Source organism: Callorhinchus milii, unplaced genomic scaffold, assembly GCF_018977255.1.
Source record: "Callorhinchus milii isolate IMCB2004 unplaced genomic scaffold, IMCB_Cmil_1.0 Scaffold13, whole genome shotgun sequence".
Taxonomy (NCBI): Eukaryota; Metazoa; Chordata; class Chondrichthyes; order Chimaeriformes; family Callorhinchidae; genus Callorhinchus; species Callorhinchus milii.
The window spans coordinates 10,651,999-10,673,999 of NW_024704754.1; the positions used below are offsets into that span (position 1 = coordinate 10,651,999).

The following is a 22,001-nucleotide window of genomic DNA, read 5'->3' on the forward strand; positions in this document are numbered from 1 at the left end:
TTGAGTTATGAAAATATTTAGAAGCTGGAATCACCAACCCTTCAGTTTAAGATTTCCAGAAGATTAAGAGAAAGCAACAATCCTTCACTGCTGTTAGCATTAATCATACAGTTGGCAACACAGATGAACCAAGAGAATAAGGATCCATTGGGGAACAGGCAGAGTAGGATTTTGGCAGGAGATTGTTTTCAGAAACAATTTTCATGGTGTGATGGAAGACAGGTTGAGAGGGGGGACTTTTACAGATGGGGTGTTGGTTGTAGAATGCGATGCTGAAGGGGTAAACGATGTCCGTGATCCATCTCCAGAGATGGCAGCCGGTGATGCCTCATTCTGACTACGAAGCTGGGATATCTGTCGCAGAAGTGCCTTCCCTTCCTCTCGTGTCTGGAACAAGAATGGAGAACATATTTCCATATGTAAACTCCCAAGTTACAATACAAACCAACAATATTCTCTATAAACACAGCAAACCAAATGATTCCCAGTCAGGAAAGATGTTTTAAAGACTTACGTCATTGTAATCACAACACTTCTGTGCACAGACTGAGGCCTCATCCCACCGCTTACATTTGAAATAGTACTGCGCTAAGGCTCGGAATGCAGTGCTCATTTCATGATGCTCCAGAATTTCCTAAAGATTTAAACAGAAAAGTTATTCAGTCCAGTTTTTGTGACCATTTGCTGGAGAAAGCTAAAAATCTTTCATTTATGTTTAAGCAACTAATTACACTTTCCAGGGAACCATTAAAGTGGAACGCAATGTTTTGGCTTGGCTCTCTGGAACACTTTCGCCTCTCAGTCAGAAGGTTGTTGGTTTAAGTCCCACATTGGGACTTGGAATCACATAGTCTCAACTGACAACCCATTGAAGCGCTGGGGGTAAGCTGCATTGTCAGTGGTGTCGTCCTTCACATGAGTCATTAATAAATTGGTCAAACACTGCTATGTGCAAATGGGCTGCTGCCTACAAAATATATAGTGAAGCACTTTGAGACTCTCTTTTGATATGATAAGGCGCAATACCAAATACAAGGGTTACTATTATAATTTTAAAACACGGTTAAGCATGGTATTTAGCACGCACCATGGCACTAGTCCCATGGCAGTGTTAACTACAGGGAATGGCACATGCTTATCCTGACAAAACTACTCCATGATAAATCTAAAACTGGAATTGGGAAATCACAAATGTTTTATAGTTCAATTAGTTATACAAATGTAACTTGGTTGTTGTTAGAATTCTGTGATCATCTCAAAAGTATGATCAAATCATAGAAGGAACGGACGGATAGGTGAAAATATTTATTGGCAATAGTCAAATAGGAAGGATGAACAGCTTGAATAAGTAATAATCCTTGAATTAATATTACTCCTTGCCAAGTCTGAGACGTTTCAAAGTGCTTCACAGAATATATTGTAAAGTGAATTGACTATATAGTTTGTGGGTGAAACATAGAAGAGTAGAAAAGGAAAAGGATATTCCTTGTGCCAGGAAGAACAATTAAATAGAAACAAGTCCACCGATGAGTAAAATGGAAAAATAAACATGTAAAATGGGTCCTTTTAAAGCAACAGTTTAAAACAGTTTTTAAATCTCCCTCCTGAAGATGCTCAGATATGATCTGGTTGGACTGCTATCCTGCAAGTCCCTATCTAAATGGCCACATCTACCCACAAAGACCTCAAACGCATGATGGTAAAGACCCTCCAACTACGCTTGTCTTAGTAGAGAACTTCTGCAACTGTACCAAATGTACAACTTTAGAAACAGATAATCTTGCCGTTTCCCAGCCAACTCCCCTGTGATGCAAGAAAGTCCTGGGATTATATTACCATAGAATTATATAGCACAGAAGGAGGCCATTGGGCCCATCATGTCTGTGCCGGCTTTTTGAATATTGCTATCCAATTCACTTCCCCTCTCTCTCCCCACAGCCCTGCAAACTTGTCCTCCCCAAATAATGATCTACTTCTCTCTTTAAAAGTTGTTATCAAATTGGCTTCCACCACGCTTTCAGGCAATGCATTCCCAGTCCGAACAACAACAAAATTACATTTGTATAGCACCTTTCACGTCAGGAGGATGTCCCAAGGTGCTGGACAATCAGCGTTTCGGACCTGAGCTGGGGGTTGGGATCGGGGAGGTTGGGAGGCAGGAGGGGGACCGAAGGCACGATCGAAGAAGAGGGTCTTGACACAGGTCTTGAAGAAGGCAAGGGAGGTGGTGAGGCTGAGGGACTGCTGGATGGAGTTCTAGAGGGTGGGGCACAGTGGCTGAAGGCCTGCCCGCCAATGGTGGGGCATGCGAGGTGGGGACCGTGAAGCAGGCCAGAGCCTCCTGAGTGGAGGGAATGGGCGGTTGGTAAGGGGGTTAGGAGGTCACAGAAGTAGGGGGGGAGCAAGGCCACGGAGGGCCTTGAAAGTGAGGACCAGGATCTTGAACTGTATTCTCTGTGTGATGGGAAGCCAGTGGAGTCGGGCGAGGATGGGGCGATAGGGTCACGGAGCCTGTGCGGGAGAGGACATGGGCTGCAGAGTTCTGGGTGATTTATGGAGGGAGGAGTTGAGGATGCCGATAAGCAGGAAGTTTGCGTAGCTAAGCCTGGATGTTATGAATGCCTGTATGAGGGGATCGGAGGCCTGCGGAGGGTAGGAGGGCTTCGGTCTTGTTGACATTTAACTGCAGGAAATTAGCTCTTATCCAGGACTTGATGTCCAACGATGTGAGGACAGCAGTGGTCCTGGAGTCAAGGGTGAAGGCAGAGAGGTACAGTTGGGTGTCATCCACATACATGTGGAAGTTGACACCATGTCTGCGGATGATGCCATCCAGGGGAACCATATACATATTGAAAAGGAGAGGGCCAAGGACAGCCCTGAGGAACATCGGATGTGATGGTGCGGGGGCTGGAGGAGAAGCCGTTAGTGGAGATGGTGGGAGAGGTGGGAGACCAGGCAAGGGCAGGTCCATGGAGATTGAACTGAGAGGAGAGGCGGTGTAGGAGGATAGAGTGGTCAACAGTGTCAAAGGCAGCAGAGAGGCTGAGGAGGCAGAGAGTCCTGGTTGCAGATGTTCAGAATGTTGTTAGTGATTTTGACCAGGGTTGTTTCCGTGCTGTGGGTATCCAGGTAAGTTTTTTGAGGATGGGGTGATGACAACTATTTTTAGCCCATCTTCTCTCCCGCACCAGGCTCTGCGACCCTATCACCCCCATCCTCGCCGGTCTCCACTGGTTTCCCATCACACAGAGAATACAGTTCAATATCCTAGTCCTCACTTTCAAGGCCCTCCACAATGCCAGTGGATAAGGAGAGGTCGATAATGTCACAAAGGTTGATAGTGAACAACTCGCCTTGTGAAAAGATATCTCCTCATCTCCCCATTGTTCCTTTTAACAACTGTTTTAAATCGGTGTCCTCGGGTTACCGACCCACCCGCCAGTGGAAATAATTTTTCCTTGTTCACCCTATTGAATCCCCTCATAATTTTGAAAACTTCTATTAAGTTCCCTCTTAACCTTCTCTGCTCCACGGAGAATAATCCCAGCTTCTCTCGCCTCTCCTTATAACCGAAGTCCCTCATTCCTGGTACCATCCTGGTAAATCTCCTTTGCATCCTCCAATGCCCTTATATCCTTCCTAAAGTGTGGTGCCCAGAACTGAACACAGTCTCTCGCTGAGGCCTAACCAATGTTTTATAAAGTTCATCATAACTTCCCGACTTTTGTATTCTATGCCCCTATTTATAAAGCCTAGTATCCCGTACGATTTTTTTAACAGCTTTATCAACCTGTCCTTCAAAGATTTACTTATATGAACCCCCAGGTCTCTCTATTCCTTCACCTCCTTTAAGATTGTACCATCGGCTTATATTGCCTCTCCTCATTCTTCCTTCCAAAATGCATCACTTCGCATTTCTCCACATTAAAGTTCATCTGCCACGTGTCTGCCCATTTTACCAGTCTGCAAACTTGGAAATTGTACTCCCTATACCCAAGTCCAGGTCATTTATACAGATCAAAAACAGCAGTGGTCCCAATACCGACCCATGGGGGACACCACTGCACACTTGCCCCCAGTCAGAAAAACAACCGTTCACCACTGCTCTCTGCTTTCTGTCTCCCAGCTAGTTCTGTATCCATGCTGCCAGTTGCAATGCCACAAAACACAGGTAAGTTTAAAACAAAGCAACTCAAAGATTTGAGGATGAAGTGATTGCAGCACCTTTTCCCAGAGTTAAAACATCTACGAATAATACAAAATTTGAAAAGCTGCCCAAGAATTTAGCATAACTGCAACTTATGTATGACTCCAACTCCATCACTGACATCTTCAGGCACAGACTCTGAGAGAAGACTTACCCCACAGGTACAGATGTCCTGGACGTATTTGATGTAGCATTGAGCCGCCTGATCTGATTCACTTAATTGCTCGTGAATCCTGAAAGTGAAGAAAAAAAACAGAATTAAATGGGGTTTCAGCATGGGTGCTGTTGGAAAGCTTGCACAGAGTACTAAAGTCTTAGAGTGCTCTTTTTCAGCATGCAAATTATTGCATTTGATTCCCCTTTTTATTTCTGAGAAGAAATGACTGTAGATTGTAAAGATTTGTTGATTTTCAAGACACTGAGTCTAAACATACAAATTCTATTATAGGAACATAAGAAATGCTGGACGAAAAAAGACCAAGGTCCATCTAGTTTACCTTCCTGGCGGTCAAATGCACATATGTCCCAAACTACCTATGTATTATATCCCATAATGTTATTTTCTAAAACTAAAACTGTTCCACAAGTTCACTATTCGCTCACCAAAATAGTAGATTGTTCTGAATTTACCTCTCCTTCAATCGCAGGCCATGTCTCTGGTACTACTATTCTGGACAAGTTGAAACAGCCTGTCATGATCTATATTGTTTAGCCCCTTTAGAATCTTAAAGACTGCAATCATGTTGCCTCTCAATCTTCTCTTTTCCAGCGTGAACATGCCCAATTTACTTAGTCTCTCCTCATAGTCCAATCCTTCCATTCCCTCAATCATTTTAGTTACCCTCCTCTGTATCTTCTCGATTTCTCCAATATCCTTTTTGTACTGCGGAAACCACAACAGTACTCTCAGTACGCTCTCACCTATGATTTATACGGTAGCAGGATTGCCCCACTATTTTGGATTGCTATTGATCTTTTGATACATCCCAACATCTGGTTTGTTTATTCACTGACACAGAGCGTTGTTGAGAGCTCCAATTTATTGTCAATCAGGACCCCCAGGTCCTTTTCATTTTCCGTACATATTATTTTCCTTCCATTCAAATAATAGTTCCTTCCAGGATTTTTGTTCCCATGTGAAGTACTTTACATTTCTCCTCATTGAATTTCATCTGCCACCAATCTGGCGAATTCCCAACTATGTTCAAATCCTCCTGTAACATATCTTGGTCAGATTCGCAATCTACCACCTTCATTAGTTTGTTGTTATGTGCAAGCGTAGACACTGTGCTTGTGACTCCTAGTTCCAGATCATTTATAAAAATATTAAACAAAAGAGATCCCAAAACAGATCCTTGTGGAACTCCACTGGTAACATTTTCCCAGTTTGATGACATTCCCTATACCACCATTCTCTGGGTTCTTCTGGTCAACCATCATCATCATGAAATAAATGTATTATTGATTGACGCATGATAAGTCTCTATTGTCTGCCTTTCAGATGAAAAACAGGACAACATTAAGGCAACAAAATTACCAAAATACAACAAAATATGTTTAATATATAATAATAATAATCCTTGCATTTGATATAGCGCTTTTCACGTCTTATAGATAGGAACATAGGAACAAGAGAAGCCACTCAGCCCCTCAAGCCTGTTCTGCCATTCTATTAGATCATGGCTGATCTGTACCTCAACTCCAATTAACTAATTCAAAGTAGTTTGATCAAAAACAGGCTCAGCAAATCAACACATCAAATAATGTAATGCTATGTAATTATGAGTGGCAGAAGGCCCGCCCACCAATAGTGGGCCGAGCGAGGCAGGGAACTTGAAGGAGGCCAAAGCCCGCTGAGTGGAGGAAGCAAACAGGTTGGTAGGGGATTAGGAGGATGAAGAGGTGGGGGGGGGGGGAGCAAGACCTTGGAGGGCTTTGAAGGTGAGGACCAGGATCTTGAACTGTATCCTCTGTAATAGGAAGAACATAACAATTAGGAGCAGGAGTAGGACATTCGGCCCCTCTAGCCTGCCCCGCCATTCAATAAGATCATGGCTGATCTAACTCCACCTATCCTCCTTATCCCCATATCTCTTAATCCCTTTATCCACAAGAAATCTATCAATCTCAGTTCAAGGACTGAGCATCTACAGCCCTTTGGGGTAGAGAATTCTATAAATTCACTACCCTCTGAGTGAAGAATTTTTTCCTCAACTCAGTGCGAAAGGGCTTACCCCTAATTTTAAGACTGTAACCCCTGGTTATAGTTTCTCCAACCAGGGGAAAAAGTCTCCCACTATCTATTCTGTCATGCCCCTTAATAACCTTATAGGTTTCTATATGATCACCTCTCATTCTTCTATATTCTAGAGAATATAGGCCTAAATTGCTCAACCTATCCTCATAACTCACCCCCCTCATCCCTGGTACCAACCTAGTGAATCTACGTTGTACCCCCTCCAAGGCGAGTACATCCTTTCTTAAATAAGGAGACCAAAACAGCACACAATACTCTAGGTGCAATCTCACCAGGGCCCTATACAGTTGCAGCAATACTTCCCTACTCTTACATTCTAACCCTTTTGTAACAAATGCCAACATACCGTTCGCCTTCCTAATTGTTTGCTGTACCTGCAAACTAACTTTTTGTGACTGGTGTACAAGGACACCCAAGTCCCTCTGAACGCTAACACTATCTAGTTTCTCCCCTTCTAAAAAATAATCTGCTCTACTGTTTTTGCCACCTAGGTCGATGACTTCACACTTCCCTACATTATACTTCATCTGCCACCTATTTGCCCACTCACCAAGCCTATTGCACTTTTTAATGAAGCCAGTGGAGTTGGGTAAAGCCTGGTGCGGGAGAGGACACGGGCTGCTGGATTCAAAGGTAACTTCCCTTTGAATATCAACTATAAAAGATGGCATTGTGGTTAAAGTTTATTTCAAGGATTTTGTTCGTTGCTCAAAATTGGGGAGGAAAAGACGATAAGAAGAACATTGAGCGAAGCGCAGTGGAGCGAGACTGGTGTAATTTTCACCCATCACATTTATACTGCAGAGGCTGTGAAGGTCATCAATCCACACTTCATTTAGGGATCCAGTGTTATTTGTGCCATGTCAAAAGTTTCTGCTGTGTGTTTGGAAGCAAATCATGCTAATTTAACATGCTAATTTAAACATTCAAAATCTCTTCTCTAAGATTGTAAATTATCAATTTCAAACATGTAGCATGTTTAAAGAGTTAAGGCTTTTCCAAACAATCCCATGGAGACAAATTTTTCTTAAAGTATATAGTAGTGGATTTGTCAGAGCACAGATCAATACTTACTTTGCAAGCTTTACTAAAGCCATTTTCTCTACATCACCAACGGAAAAGGCCCTTGAGTAACACTGGCAAAGAAAGAAAGAGAAGGAAATAAGGAAATGTAACTGCACTTTGGCTTTAATAAAAGTAAATTCACTTTCTGAAAAGAAATATTGCGAAAGGTACCTTCTTAGCATCAGTCAGTTGATTCAACTTTTCAAAGCATTCACCCAAAGCAATGAGCATTCGAGAGTCATTAGGTCTGCAGGAGGGAAAACAAGACATCAGCAATTAAATAGTGTTGACCTGTTGGGAAGGGCACAAAACGATAATAAATTGGGGAAATTCTAAGAATAATTAAAATTTTGACAGAATTTTTTATCCAAAGGAGATTTCCTCCATATAATTACAGCCAATCTATTCTCACGACCCCTTTGAACTAACCACTAAGAAAGCAATTGAAAGCAGCTTGGTGTGTTATAATAATAATAATAATAATAATAATAATCCTTGCATTTGATATAGCGCTTTTCACGTCGGGAGGACGTCCCAAAGCGCTTCACAGAACACACTGTAAAGTGAATTGACTGTATATTTGTGGGCGAACGCGGCAGCCAATTGCGCACAGCAATGTCCCACAAACAGTCGTAGATTGAAAATGACCAATTTATTATTGTTTTGTTTTGGAGGGATTATTATTAGGCTCTGTGTGGAGTAAGGAAACTTGCCCAAGGTTTCGCCCTCTGCCTGGAATTGAACTCAGGTCTCTCACTTGCAAAGCGAGTGCTCTAACCACTGAGCTACACGACATACTGCAAGACCTCAGTCACTCTGAAATGAGGGAGCTTCACCATCTGAAGAAGGTAATCACTCCCATCTTCTGCAACAGATTATGAACAATCAATAGCCTATTTATGCCTTGAAATTGTTTTCTTTAAACATACAGGAAAAAAATCACTAGTTTTTCATGTCTGCAAAACTGTACCTGAGCTGATGAGCTCGCCTGTAATAATAAAGGCAGTAAAAAGGCATCTTGAGAATCTCATATGTTTGTCCCAATCCATACCAGGCCCTGTAATCTCGCTTGTTCACCTCAATGGCATGTCTGGAAAGATGTTAAAGGGAGAGATGAAATAAATGAAACAGGGAACAATTGATCCAGGCTGTTCTAATCCACTGAATCATGTCACTACATTAATGACATTTTCACCAGATACAGTATAAAAAACAGTAAAGATCATTCACAGAGTGGGCAATAGGGAGGTGTGCTTAACTGTGCTAACAATGAAGGTCATAATGAAAGCTGTTCATAGTGAGCAAAACTATATTTTTTTATGAACGATTCTTGGTCTCCAATCTGTCTCCTTGTGTCTCTCTGTTTTCTTTCTCTTATTCACTTCCTACCTCAAGACCTTCCTCTTTGACTGCCTTCAGTCATCTTCCCACCCCCCTTAATCCACCCCCAGCTTGGGTGCACACCAGCGACTTGGAACGTCCTCCCGACGTGAAAGGGTCTATGTAAATGCAAAAAAAAATGCAATTTGTTTTTGCCCACTGAGTCATCAACGCATCTCAAAGAAGGTTGTGTTGCCATTGAATTATTCTGTGTACCTGTAAGCCTGGATAGCTGCTGATGTGTTCTTCATCTCCATATACTCGTGCCCCATTAATGTCCAAGCACCGAGGTAGCGAGGATTTAACTTCAAGGCCCGCTGGAAGTACAGGGCAGCTTTCTCATGTTGCGACCTTAAACTGTAATAATTACCTTGATTGGAAAGAGTAATATCAGAAGTCAAACAACAGCAACAACAAGTTGCATTTATATAGTACCATACATTTAGCTGAACCGTAAATAATGACAGCATACCTATCAGCATTGATTTATCTGGTATAAAAGACTATTGCAACTATTTAAAATAGTTGTTAAAAGAAACAGAGGGGAGGTGAGGAGAATTTTTTTCACACAGCAAGTTGTTCGGATCTGGAATGCATTGCCTGAAAGAGTGTTGGAAGCCGATTCGATAACAACTTTTAAGAGAGAAGTAGGTAATTATTTGGAAAGTTTACAGGACTATGGGGAGACAGCAGGGAAGTGGGATTAATTTGGATAGCTCTTTTCAAAGAACTGGCACAGACACGATGGGCTGAATGGCCTCTTTCTGTGCTGTATAATTCTATGATTGGCTTTCATTGTAAACATTGCAGTATTGCTTTAGTCGGGTGTGCATCGACAGATCAGATTGCTACTCCACAGAATGTAGAACATCCATTTGTACCTGCAATTTTATCCGTGGCAAATTTCTTTGCCTCTGCTAGGGTTAGGATGGAAAAGCAATTTTCTACAAGCCATTAGTTAGTGTCCCTGCATATACCCCAGAAGCTCTCAGGGACTGGTTTCTGACTTTGGTCTCTTCTGTATAACTGCAATGCTATCTTTTACTGTGCACTCCTTTTTCACTGCGGGATTGATTTTCTCTGCGGTATTAGCTAGTCTTGCGTCTGGATTTCTGGGGTGGAAAGTATCAACTTCTTTTGCTGGGAATGCATACGATGATTTAGTCTCAGGGAGTGAACAGAAACAGATTTGATCGGCTTTTGATTTGTAGCTTGGCATCAACTACACTCACCGATCACACAGCAGGTTTCCACTCGATACTTGTCAATTTCACACAGATTGTGGGCCAGGTAGCTCAGCTCAGGTTTCATATTCTAACAAAACAAGAAGCAAATATAAGATTCTGAAATACAGAACAATTTAGAACTCTTGCAAAAGAATGTGTCAGTAGCAATAATACATCTTGTTAGTTACAATTTAACGTGCAACAATTTGGTGTATTAGAGTTAGGAAAAAAATCTTCGAAAGGTATTTTTTTCTCTCTCGCATCAACTTTCTCCCTTCCCTCATAGGTATTGGAGTAAATTCAGTTCTGAGATTCTTACGTGTCCATTAAGATGGAATAACAATTCCACTAGCCACGACAGTAAATGAACTTACCCGGACGTACAGTAGGTTAGATAAAGTGTCCATGTTCTCTATTCTATATGGATCCTGATTCCGCAACTCATTGAAAAGGGTTAACGCTCGATCGATATCTAAAGGGAGGAGAAAGAAAATAGTTCAGCATTTCTAGAAGAGGAAATGATAGCATCACAAATAAATGCACTGAATATGTTTGAATCAAAAGTGTCTTTTATCTAACAAAAGCACAAATTTAATGATTGCTATACAGACTGTCTCCAATAGCTGACCTCTAACATTGTGGTAGGCCACAGCAATCTGGGAGATGATGTAAGTACTTTTGGAGAAACCAGCGTCGATTAGATTCTGATACTTCTGCAATGCTTCCTCGATCAGCTGAAGCTCTGTGTAAATGTGAGCCAGGAAAAACTCTTTCATCCACGTGCTGGGCAGCAGCATAGGCTTCAACTAGAAGAGAACAGCGAGTCCACTGAATCCATCATGCTATCAGAACGCACGAGAGCTAAAATTCACTGAAATCACAAAGCTTCTATGTCTAAGTATATGAGCAGGCTGGAAAAACTATATAGTGTGTGGGCCAGTGAAGTGTATGCAAACGTGTGGTAGTATTTCAAGGCTTCCCTAGCACTGATGCACTGACACAAGTCTTGAGTGCAAATCTTTGAAATAAATTACTAATCAACAAAACTACATTTGTATAACACCTACCTTTCACATCGGGAGGCCAATCAGGATTTCAGATCCGAGCAGAGGGTCGGGATTGGGGAGGGTGGGGGCAGGGGAGGAAAAAGGGTGACCAAAGGCACAGTCGAAGAAGAGGGTCTTAAGATGGATCTTGAAGGAGGCAAGGGAAGGGGTGAGGCAGAACGACTCTAGGATGGAATTCTAGAGCATGGTTGCAGAATGGCTGAAAGCCCAATGGTGGGGCGGGAGAGGCGGGGGACGTGAAGCTAGCTGCAGCCTGCTAGCGGAGGGAGTGGGCAGGTTGGTAGGAGGTTGCAGAGGTAGGGGGAAGCGAGGCCATGGAAGGCTTTGAAAGTGAGGACCAGGACCTTGAACTGTATCCTCTGTGTGATGGGAAGCCAGTGGAGTCGGGTGAGGATGACAGTGATGGGTTCACGGAGCCTGGTGTGGGGGTACACTGGCTGCAGAGTTCTGGATGATCTGCAGCCCATGATCTGCAGCCCATAGGGAGGAGTTTGGGGAGGCCGATAAGCAAGGAGTTTGCATAGTCAAACTTGGATGTTATGAAAGGTTGTTATTTGGTTGATTGATGCTTATAGAAATTTACCATATGATATAAAAAGGGTCTTCAGAAATAGGTAACTGCACACATCACATAGAGTCATAGTTATGGGAAACAGAAGTGGTAATTTGATGACCTAGCAATTAACTGTTTTAGTGCAGGAAGTCAGAGGGCTTTCTGCATGCACAGTAATTCCACCCTGTTAGAACGGTGTTGTGTCTGCTTAAGAAGCACTGCATGCAATAATTTAAGAGGGCATATGTTTAGGGTTTCAAAGAACAATTTCAGAATAGATACCAGAAAATATATCTTTACCCAGAAGGTAATTAGCCACCGGAATAGGTTAATGGATAGGGTGTATATTCTGGAAGGCTGAGATTAACTAGGCTGAAGGGGCTTCTTTATCTGAGTGACCATGCAATACGAATGCAAAAAGCCTACAAGTTACAAGTTGTAGAATTTGCCAGGACAGGAACTAGCTACGATCATTTACCATCTCCTTGTCAGTGATAAGGTTGCAGAGTTCAAGCCAGGCTCCCCAGTGCAGAGGCAGACTGTGCATGGCTTCCACAAACACATCGATAGCTTCTTTAGTCAGGTCCAGTTTCCGCAGCACTACCCCATACCTAAACAGAAGTTTAACTGAACTGAAACTTCATGGAAAGATACGTTCTTAACAATAAATTCTACGTAGAATATAGTTTATGGCTCAATACTGGTCCACATTGAGAACAAGAGATACCCGGTTTAAGTTACTTGGCAAAACAGTAGAACATCATTGTAATGAGCTTCAACATTCTCTTATCTAAAAATCCCAAATCCCACCCATCAACGCACTTCAAAATGCACTTGAAATCTCATTGTCGTGTTTCAAAATGTGTCAGAGCAACAGGCTTTCAAGCGCAATGCATGCCAGTGGAGCCAATCAGGTTTCTGTGCACATGTGCAGTAATGACACCAGTTATGGGTTCTACCGCACCAGGAAAGCTCAAGTCATTAATACAGCTACTAGATCCCCAAGAGGAGACAACAGCCTTGTTTACTGAAATGAATAAACACTTTTTTTTGTGGACGATTTTCTCTCCCCACTTCTCCACAAGTCGCTGATTTGTGCTGAGATAGTGTACCACTGGAGCTAGTTGCCCTGCTGGATCTCTCCCTAATGATTATTCTTCACCTGTGAATCCAGACAGTGAATCCTAGCAAACAGAGTTGAGAAAATCACTGCCCAGCTGACTCACTTTCCCACCCATGTCCACATGCTCAGATGTTCTGTCAAGATTCACTAAACAATTAGAAGACAGGGCCCTGATTTTTTTGCCTCCTTCCTAATGGTTAATAACAAAGGTTAACATACAGATATAGTCCAAATCCATCCAGTTCCCTTGCTTTATGCTTTTTGCTCAGCTCTACTCGTAGTTCTCTCAGGGACTCGTTCTTCACCTGTCCTTTCTCCAAGGGGCCTGTCAAGCACAGATTATAAAATACATCAAGTGTGATCTAGAAATGTACTTAAGTAATATGAAAATCAGTATCATAGAATCATAGAATATCACAGCACAGAAGAGGACATTCGGCTCATCGTACCTGTGCAGACTCTTTGGAAGAGCTACACAATCAGTCCCACTCCCCCGCTTCTTTCCCATATGCTTGCAGGTTTTTTCCTATTCAGGTACCTAGCCAATTCCGTTTTGAAAGTTGTTATTGAATCTGTTTCCACCACCCTTTCAGGCAATGCATTCCAGACTGTACAACTTCCTGTATAAAAAAAAATTCTCCTCATTTCCCCTCTGGTTCTTTTGTCAATTATCTTAAGTCTATTGTCCCCTGGTTGGAGAGGCTGCAATCTCCTCTACACCCTCTCCAAGGCCTTGATATCCCTCTAGCTAACCAGTGACTTATAAAAGTTTAGCAGAAATTCCTTGTTGTTGTACTCTATGCCACTTATAAAGCCAAGAATCCCATATGCTTTTTTAACAGCTCTATCAACCTGTCCCACCACCTTCAAAGACCTGTCATGTGAACCTTCAGGTCTCTCTGCTCCTGAACCCCCTTTAAAACTGTACCATTTAGTGTATATTGCCTCTCCTCATTCTTCCTCTCAAAATGCATCACCACACACTTCTCTGCATTAAATTTCATCTGCTATGTGTCCGTCCATTTCACCAGTCTGTCTATGTCCTCCTGCAGTCTGCTACCATCCTCCTCACTGTTTACTACGTTCCCAAGTTTTATGTCATCTGTAAACTTTAAAATGTTGCTCTCTATAACCAAGCCCAAGTTATTTATGAATATCAAAAAAGGTTGTCCACCTAATACCAACCCCTGGGGGACACCACCATATACTTCCCTCCAGTCTGAAAACAAACATTCACCACTACCCTCTGCTTTCTGTCTCCCAGCCAATTTCACATCCAGTCTGCCACTGTCCCTTTTATCCCATGGGCTTCAATTTTACTAACTAATCTATTATGTGGCACCTTATCAAACACATTCTGAAACTCCATATACACTGAATCAACTCTATCCATTATTTCATCAAAGAATTCAATTAAGTTTGTCAGACACAATTTGCCTTTAACAAACCCATGTTGACTGTCATTAATTAACTTTTGTTTTTCCAAGTGAAAATTAATTTTGTCCTGGTCTCTAGACGTTTCCCCACCACCAATGTTAGGCTGACTGACCTGCAGTTACCAGGTTTATCCCTCTCCCCTTTTTTGTACAGGGGTGTAATATTTGCAACCCTCCAGTCCTCAAGCACCACTCCCATACCCAAGGAAGATTGAACGATTGTGGCCAGAGCCTCCGCTATTTCTATCCTAACTTCCCTCAGCAACCTAGGATGCATCCTTGGTGACTTTTCTACTTTGAGCACTGCTAACCTTTTAAGTATCTCCTCTCTATCTATTTTTATCCTATGCAATTTCTCTACTGTGACATTGGCAGCATCTTTTGTGAAGATAGACGTAAAGTCCTCACTCAGTACCTCAGCCATGCCCTCTGTCTCCACAAGAAGTCTTCCTTTTTGGTCCTTAATCTCTTCCTTTCTTTGATCATCCTTTTACTCTTTATATGTTTATAGAAGACTTTAGTATTCCCTTTTATGTTACCCACTATTTTCTTCTCATACTCTCTATTTGCCCCTCTTCAGTTCTCCTCTAGTATTTTGAACCTGACATTTATCATAAGCCTCCTTTTCTTGTTTCATTTTAATCCCAATTTCCTTAGTCATCCGGGGAACTCTAGCTTTGTATTATAACAAAAAGTGTGTTTGGGTTTTAATGTATCCTTACTCTCACCACTATCCTTTTCCTACACGCAAAACATTAAAAGACATCACAAATTGTTGATATCTTCATTAACAATACACCTTAGAGCCTTCTAAAAATTCAAGTGAATTTAAAAGTAGTCAGGAGTCTTTAACACAAAATACTCTACAATACTGATCTTCAGTGGTTCTGAGACCTCTGAAAACTTCAGAGATATTTGAAATACGATGTACGTTTCTGCACATTTAATATTTAAAGAAAAGGACAAAGAAAAGATTATTGATGAATCTATGTAACTACACCCACGCTCTGGAATAACAGTATTACTGATGTCATCAATAACTGTATTACTGACTAAGAGCAGACTTCAGGAAAATAAAAATGAAGGTTAAATTAGGGATATGTTCTACTGCTGTACTATGTATATAATTACATGTTGAGCACCATTGTATTTTATCAAGATTAATTTACTAATATTGTTGCCATAGATAAATCCATATTAAACTCCAGGAGTATAATCAGAGATCATTGCTATGGTGACCCGGCAATGCTGCCAGAGTACAGTTGTCCTTACCCAGACTGTCCACGGTTTCATCATCCTTCTTCTTCTCTCCAGACTAGGGCAGTGCCAAAAAACAAAAACATTTAGTGAATTCAGTGAATTTAGTGAATTTGTTTCTATCAGAGCTGCACACAAGTGACACACTATTTGGATGCCCAATACAGTATAAATATTCAATGTGGCGAGCAAGTTATTTCCACAAAGAAACCTTCTTTCTGATCATGGTCATGTTAGGGAGTGGGGGGATGTGGTAGAAAAGTAATGAGGAGAAGGCACCTTAGCATATTCATGTAGACGTTCATGCAAATCATATCAAGAGACACACAACCAGGATCTGGCTCATCTGACTTTCCTTATGTTCAGAGAGAATACATGTGGCATGCATTATGAAATTTGGACCAAATAAGAAAGGAATAAACTTAATTTATTATATAAAAGTTTAATTAAGTATAAAAATGTATACAGCAGCTTGTAATATCTGAGCTCTGCCCACATGTACATGTTTTTACTTATCAATTTACTAACAATTGAGTTTTCAAAGAAAACTCCAAAGAAACAAGTTTTAAGGGTAGATTGCAATTAAATAAAGCACACAAAAATGGTATTGTAAGGTTCTTGCAAACTTATCAGCGATTGCCTTTCCTCCCCATTCCTTGAGCAGTGATTCTCTTCTGTCCCCCTCCCCTATCTACAATATAAGTGTGTCCTTACCAGATATCTAGAATACATATAGAGGAAGTAAGCCTTCTGACTCCGACAACCTTTGAGAAAGTATGCTGCTCTATCATACTCCTTCAGGTCAAAGTATGATTTAGCCAAAGTGTAGGCATCAAAATCCACAAGGTCATCCTGGAGCAAAAGAAACACTTTTTTAAAAAAAAGTAGTAATGTAGAAAAACCTCACAGAGCAAATACAGGGATGGGAGTAGGTCACATCGAGCCTGCTCTGGTATTTTAGCTTTGTCTTTCTTAACTCATTTCTCCATCTTTTCCTTTTCAAAATAATCAACTGTCCTCTAAAATAACTTGATCAATTTTGCATCTATTGCTTTCAGAACAAGTCAGCCCATTCCTCATAACTGTTTATGTAAAAAAATCCCTGTTCTTCTTCTCGGCTGGACTACTCTAACGGCCTCCTTGCTGGTCTCCCAACCACTACCATCCATAAAATCCAAATCATTCAAAATTCTGCCGCCCGCATTCTCACCCGCACCAAACTCCGCTCCCTGATCACCCCAGTCCTTGCCAGACTGCACTGGCTGCCTATCCCAGAGAGGATCGATTTCAAGATCCTCACCCTTGTATTCAAGTCCCTGCACTCCTCTGCACCCCCCGACCTCTCTGACCTCCTCTCTCCTCAAAACAGTACCCATTGCTTTCGTTCCTCCGGGTCTGGCCTCCTCCTCGTCTCCCCGAGTCCTCCGCTCCACCCTCGGCGTCCGTGCCTTCAGCCACTATGCCCCGAGGCTCTGGAACTGCCTTCCTCACTCCCTTTGCCTCGCCACCCCCGTTTCCCATTTTCAGGTCTCTGCTAAAAACCTTTCTTTTCGACCGCACCTTTGATCACCATCCCCCCCCTCCCCCTGGGATCCATTACTGTAAAGCACTCTGAGACGCCGTCCGACGTGGAGGGGCTATATAAATCCAAGTTGTTGTTCTTGCCCGGCTTCCATCCCTCAGAGAATCAAGTACAAAACTCTGGTTCTCACCTTCAAAGCCCTCCACGGTCTTGCTCCCCCCTACCTCCTAAACCCATATCGGCCTGTCCACTCCCTCCGCTCGATGGATTTTAGGTCTTCCTGCCCCACCATTGGTGGCTGGATATTCAGCATCTCTGCCCCCACACTCTGGAACTTTATCCTGCAATCTCTCCGCCTCACCCCCTCTTTTTCCTCCTTCAAGTCCTGTCTAAAGATCTTCCTCTTTAACCATGCCTTCGGCCACCCTCCCACCCACACCATCCCTGGCCTCCACCCCTCCTAACCCCAACTCCCATCTCGGGTCCAAAAACTCCTGGCTGGCCAGCGACCTGGGACGTCTTTCTGACATGAAGGGCTCTACGGTATATTCTGTGATGCGCTTTGAAACGTCTCGAAGACGTGATAAGGCGTTAATCAAATGCAAGGATTATCATTATACAAGTGAAATTTGTTGTCGTTTAACCTAGATAAAATGAATTGTAATCGAAAATTCTATCAAATACTTAATGCTAAAACACAGCAACAATCAGAATGAAATATTCCTGAGAGAGTACAATTTCTTCTTTAAAAATCTCCTTTCTCTGATTCCCTTAATCTCCACATGGATCAGTTAGAACTAAAACAAGACAACTGCTTACAGATTTCTGACACTGCACTCTGAACTATAACTGGGTGGTACTCATGTATGGCCAGGGATAACTGATGTCTACGGAGTAATATATGACCTCCAATCTCAAAGTAGCATGATAAGGATGGACACCATGCTCTCATCAGGCTTTCCTTTTCTCCTCAAGGCACTTGTTAACACGCTGAACAGAACACGCTGCCTGGTCTTGTGCTATTTCTGTCCACTAGCACAAGCACGAGACCCACTTTAGCCTCCAATATTTTCCCTGTTTCCCAAAAAGGCACAAAACAGATAACAAATCTGCAAGTTTCTATTATCACCACTAGAATGTGGATAATGAGATTCAAACTGTGATATACAACAAACCCAATATCCAGCAACGGGTGTTTAAAATGTTAATTCCAAAAATGCAACCTTTGTAGAGTGCTCAAAAATTACAGAACTGATTTACCTCTGTGACTGGAGGAACAGGAGGCACCTCATCCTTTGGAAGTGGATCCAGAGAGAAGGCCAATTCAGAAGCCCTGTGGAAGAAAGAAAACGACGAACATTTTTAAAGAAGTAAAGACCAAGAAAAAAAAATGAGCAAAAGTAGATCAGAAGGAGAGTTCATTGAGTGTATGAGAGATAACTTTCTAGAGCAGCATGCCGAGGAACCAACTAGGGAACAGGCCATCCTAGACCTTGTTTTGTGTAACAAAACAGGGCTAGTTGGCAGTGTAGGTATTAAGAATAGGACAGAGTGATCACAATATGATTGAATTCTGCATTAAGTTAGAAAGGGATATAGTTAAATCCGAGGCAAGTATTCTGAATTTAAATAGGGGTAATTTTGTAGGTATGAGGAAAGATTTAGGTAAAATAGACTGGAGAATAAGATTAAGACGTAAAAATGTAGACCAACAGTGGCAAATATTTAAGGATGTAGTGCAAAATTCTCAGCGGTCGCATATTCCCTTGCGGAATAAGAGTACCACATTCATCCGTGGCTAACTAGAGCAGTTAGGGAAAGCATCAAATTAAAAGAAAAGGCTTATAAAACTGCCAAGAAAAGCAGCAAATCTGAAGATTGGGAGAGTTTTAGAAACCAGCAAAATAAAACTGAAAAGCTCATTAAGAGCGAGAAAAAGGAGTATGAGGGTAAGCTCGCTAGGAACATTCAGTCTGATTGTAAAGGTTTTTACAAATATATTAAGAGGAATAGGCTAGTGAGGGTAAATGTAGGTCCACTTCAGTCAGAGAAGGGAGAAGTTGTAATGGGGGATAAGGACATGGCAGAGTCCCTAAATGGGTACTTTGCATCTGCCTTCACCCTAGAAGACTTGTTGGCAAGTCTGCCAACAACAAAGATGCACCAAAGGGATAAGGACAGGGAGCAACTTAGGGAAATTTTCATTAGTAGAGAATTGGTGCTGGGGAAACTGTTAGCACTAAAAAGTGACAAATCCCCTGGTCCGGATGGCTTGCATCCCAGGGTTTTAAAAGAGGTAGCTTATGAGATAGTGGAGGCCTTATGTCTGATCTTCCAAAATTCCTTGGATTCTGGAACAGTCCCCATGGATTGGAAGATCGCAAATGTCACACCACTATTTAAAAAAGGTGGAAAGGAAAAGATGGGGAACTATAGGCCAGTTAGTCTCACATCAGTGATAGGAAAAATTTTAGAATCGTTGATTAAGGATGTGGTAGTGCGGTATTTAGAGGAGCACAATATAATTAGGCCAAGTCAACATGGCTTTACAAAAGGGAAGTCATGTTTGACAAATCTCATAGAGTTTTTTGAGGATATTTCCAGTAAACTAGATAAGGGTGAATCAGTGGATGTGGTCTATTTGGACTTCCAGAAGGCATTCGATAAGGTGCCGCATAAAAGGTTAGTCCAAAAGATAAGGGCCCATGGAATTGGGGGGAGCATATTAACGTGGATTGGGGAATGGTTAACGGTAGGAAACAAAGAGTAGGGATAAACGGGTCCTTTTCAGATTGGTGGGATGTGACTAGTGGAGTGCCACAAGGATCAGTCCTTGGGCCTCAGCTATTTACCATCTACATCAACGATCTAGATGAGGACATCGAAGTTAATATATCTAAATTCGCGGATGACACAAAACTAGGAGGAAGTGTCAACACAGAGGACGACATTAAAAAATGCAGCGAGACATAGATAGGTTAGGTGATTGGGCAGGTAGGTGGTCGATGAAGTATAATGTAGGGAAGTGCGAAGTCATTCACCTAGATAGCAAAAACAGTAGAGTGGGTTATTTTTTAGGAGAGATTGAAATGTGTTAGCGTCCAGAGGGATTTGGGTGACCTTGTACACCAATCACAGAAAGTTAGTCTGCAGGTGCAGCAGCAATTAGGAAGGTGAACGGTATGTTAGCATTCATTATGAAAGGATTAGAGTATAAGAGTAGGGAAGTCTTGCTGCAACTGTATAAGGCCCTGGTGAGACCACACCTGGAATACTGTGTGCAGTTTTGGTCTCCTTATTTAAGGAAGGATGTACTTGCCTTGGAGGGAGTGCAGCGTAGATTTACTAGGTTAGTACCAGGGATGAAGAGGAAGAGTTACGAGGATAGGCTGACCAATTTGGGCCTATATTCTCTGGAATATAGAAGAATTAGAGGGGATCTTATAGAAACCTATAAGATCATCAAAGGGCATGATAGAGTAGATAGTGGGAGATTGTTTCTCCTGATTGGAGAAACTAAAACCAGGGATCACAACCTTAAAATCAGAGGTCAGCCCTCTTGCACTGAGTTGAGGAAGAACTTCTTCACTCAAAGGGTAGTGAATGTATGGAACTCACTACCCCAAAGGGCCTTGAACATATTCAAGACTGAGATAGATTTCTTATTGCAAAAGGGATTAAGGGATATGGGGATAAGGTAGGGTTAGGTTATTAGCTGGAGTTAGATTAGAAGATCAGCCATGATTGAATGGCGGGGCAGGCTCGAATGGCCGAATGGCCTACTCCTGCTCCTACATGTTATGTTATGCATTTGTCAACAAAGACCCTAGATCACAAATAACCTGCGCTTTTCATAGCATAACCCATTTGATAGCTAAAGTTGTGCATAAATCCAGCCTCTGTGCCCCCGGTGTCAGGGCTGGTACTGAGCTCTGTGCCCCCGGTGTCAGGGCTGGTACTGAGCTCAGTGCCCCCGGTGTCAGGGCTGGTACTGAGCTCTGTGCCCCCGGTGTCAGGGCTGGTACTGAGCTCAGTGCCCCCGGTGTCAGGGCTGGTACTGAGCTCTGTGCCCCCGGTGTCAGGGCTGGTACTGAGCTCAGTGCCCCCGGTGTCAGGGCTGGTACTGAGCTCAGTGCCCCCGGTGTCAGGGCTGGTACTGAGCTCAGTGCCCCCGGTGTCAGGGCTGGTACCGGCCTCTGTGGCTTGATTCCCAGGCGCTGCTCAGGGCTTTCCCGCCGCCAGGTTTGCAGGCCTCGGCCTCATGCGCCCACTTTCTCTCTCTCTCTCTCTCTCTCTCTCACCACTTGGCGCTCTGCATGAGGCCGCGCTCCCGGCACAGGCCGATCACCGCCATCAGCCCTTTCTTCACCTCCTTCAGGTCAGGAAACTCGCTGGGCGCCGCCGCCATCTTGCACCGGTGCGCGCTCTCGCCGCTTCCTCCCTTAGCAACCGCACCCCGCAACATGCCCGCATCCCATTGGTGCACCTCCAGCCCCGCCCCGCCCCGCCCCGCCTGACTGACAGCTGTCCAGATAGTATGATTGACAGCCGTCATTCAAGGCTGAACTGACCGGAGTTATTAAACTTCAGTAATAATAATAATCCTTGCATTTGATGTAGCATCTTATCACTTTGGTGAGACATCTCAAATAGCTTCACAGAATATACTGTAAAGTGTGTGTGAACCACGGCAGCCAATCGCGCACAGCGGTGTCCCACAAACCGTCATGGATTGAGTGACCAAGTTACTATTATTATTTGAAGGGATTATTATTACCCCCTTCTCATTGTAATCAAACAGTGTAATCTAAGGAATATTTAATTACAATGAGAAAGAAATGGTTTATTTAAATCAGAAATTGAATAAAAAAACACTTGGCTGATTGGTAAATTATAAATCATAGA

The 22,001-nt window shown here is 42.6% G+C and overlaps 1 protein-coding gene across 1 annotated transcript; it reads right to left on the reverse strand.

Annotated features, from left to right (window-relative positions):
• cdc23 (CDC23 (cell division cycle 23, yeast, homolog)) lies at positions 1-21,589 on the reverse strand. Its single transcript, XM_007891361.2, has 16 exons — positions 21,398-21,589; positions 18,357-18,429; positions 16,289-16,426; positions 15,590-15,632; positions 13,101-13,206; positions 12,237-12,369; positions 10,767-10,944; positions 10,513-10,610; positions 10,145-10,226; positions 9,129-9,282; positions 8,503-8,622; positions 7,704-7,779; positions 7,542-7,603; positions 4,365-4,443; positions 515-634; positions 1-387 (listed from the first exon to the last, which is right to left on the reverse strand). Exons 1-16 carry the CDS (start codon positions 21,559-21,561, stop codon positions 202-204), a joined length of 1,812 nt encoding a protein of 603 aa, XP_007889552.1. The 5' UTR covers positions 21,562-21,589; the 3' UTR covers positions 1-201.
• Positions 21,590-22,001: the final 412 nt, after the last annotated feature.

What these genes read in the sequence shown, in the direction of transcription:
- cdc23 (XM_007891361.2), bottom strand. Translation starts at nt 21,561, where the DNA reads ATGTTGCGGGGTGCGGTTGCTAAGGGAGGAAGCGGCGAGAGCGCGCAC. An exon ending in GGCCTACCACAATGTTAGAG is followed by an intron (nt 10,611 to 10,766) that starts GTCAGCTATTGG and finishes TCCTCCCTTTAG; the next exon opens with ATATCGATCGAGCGTTAACC. An exon ending in GCAGCTATCCAGGCTTACAG is followed by an intron (nt 8,623 to 9,128) that starts GTACACAGAATA and finishes ACATCTTTCCAG; the next exon opens with ACATGCCATTGAGGTGAACA.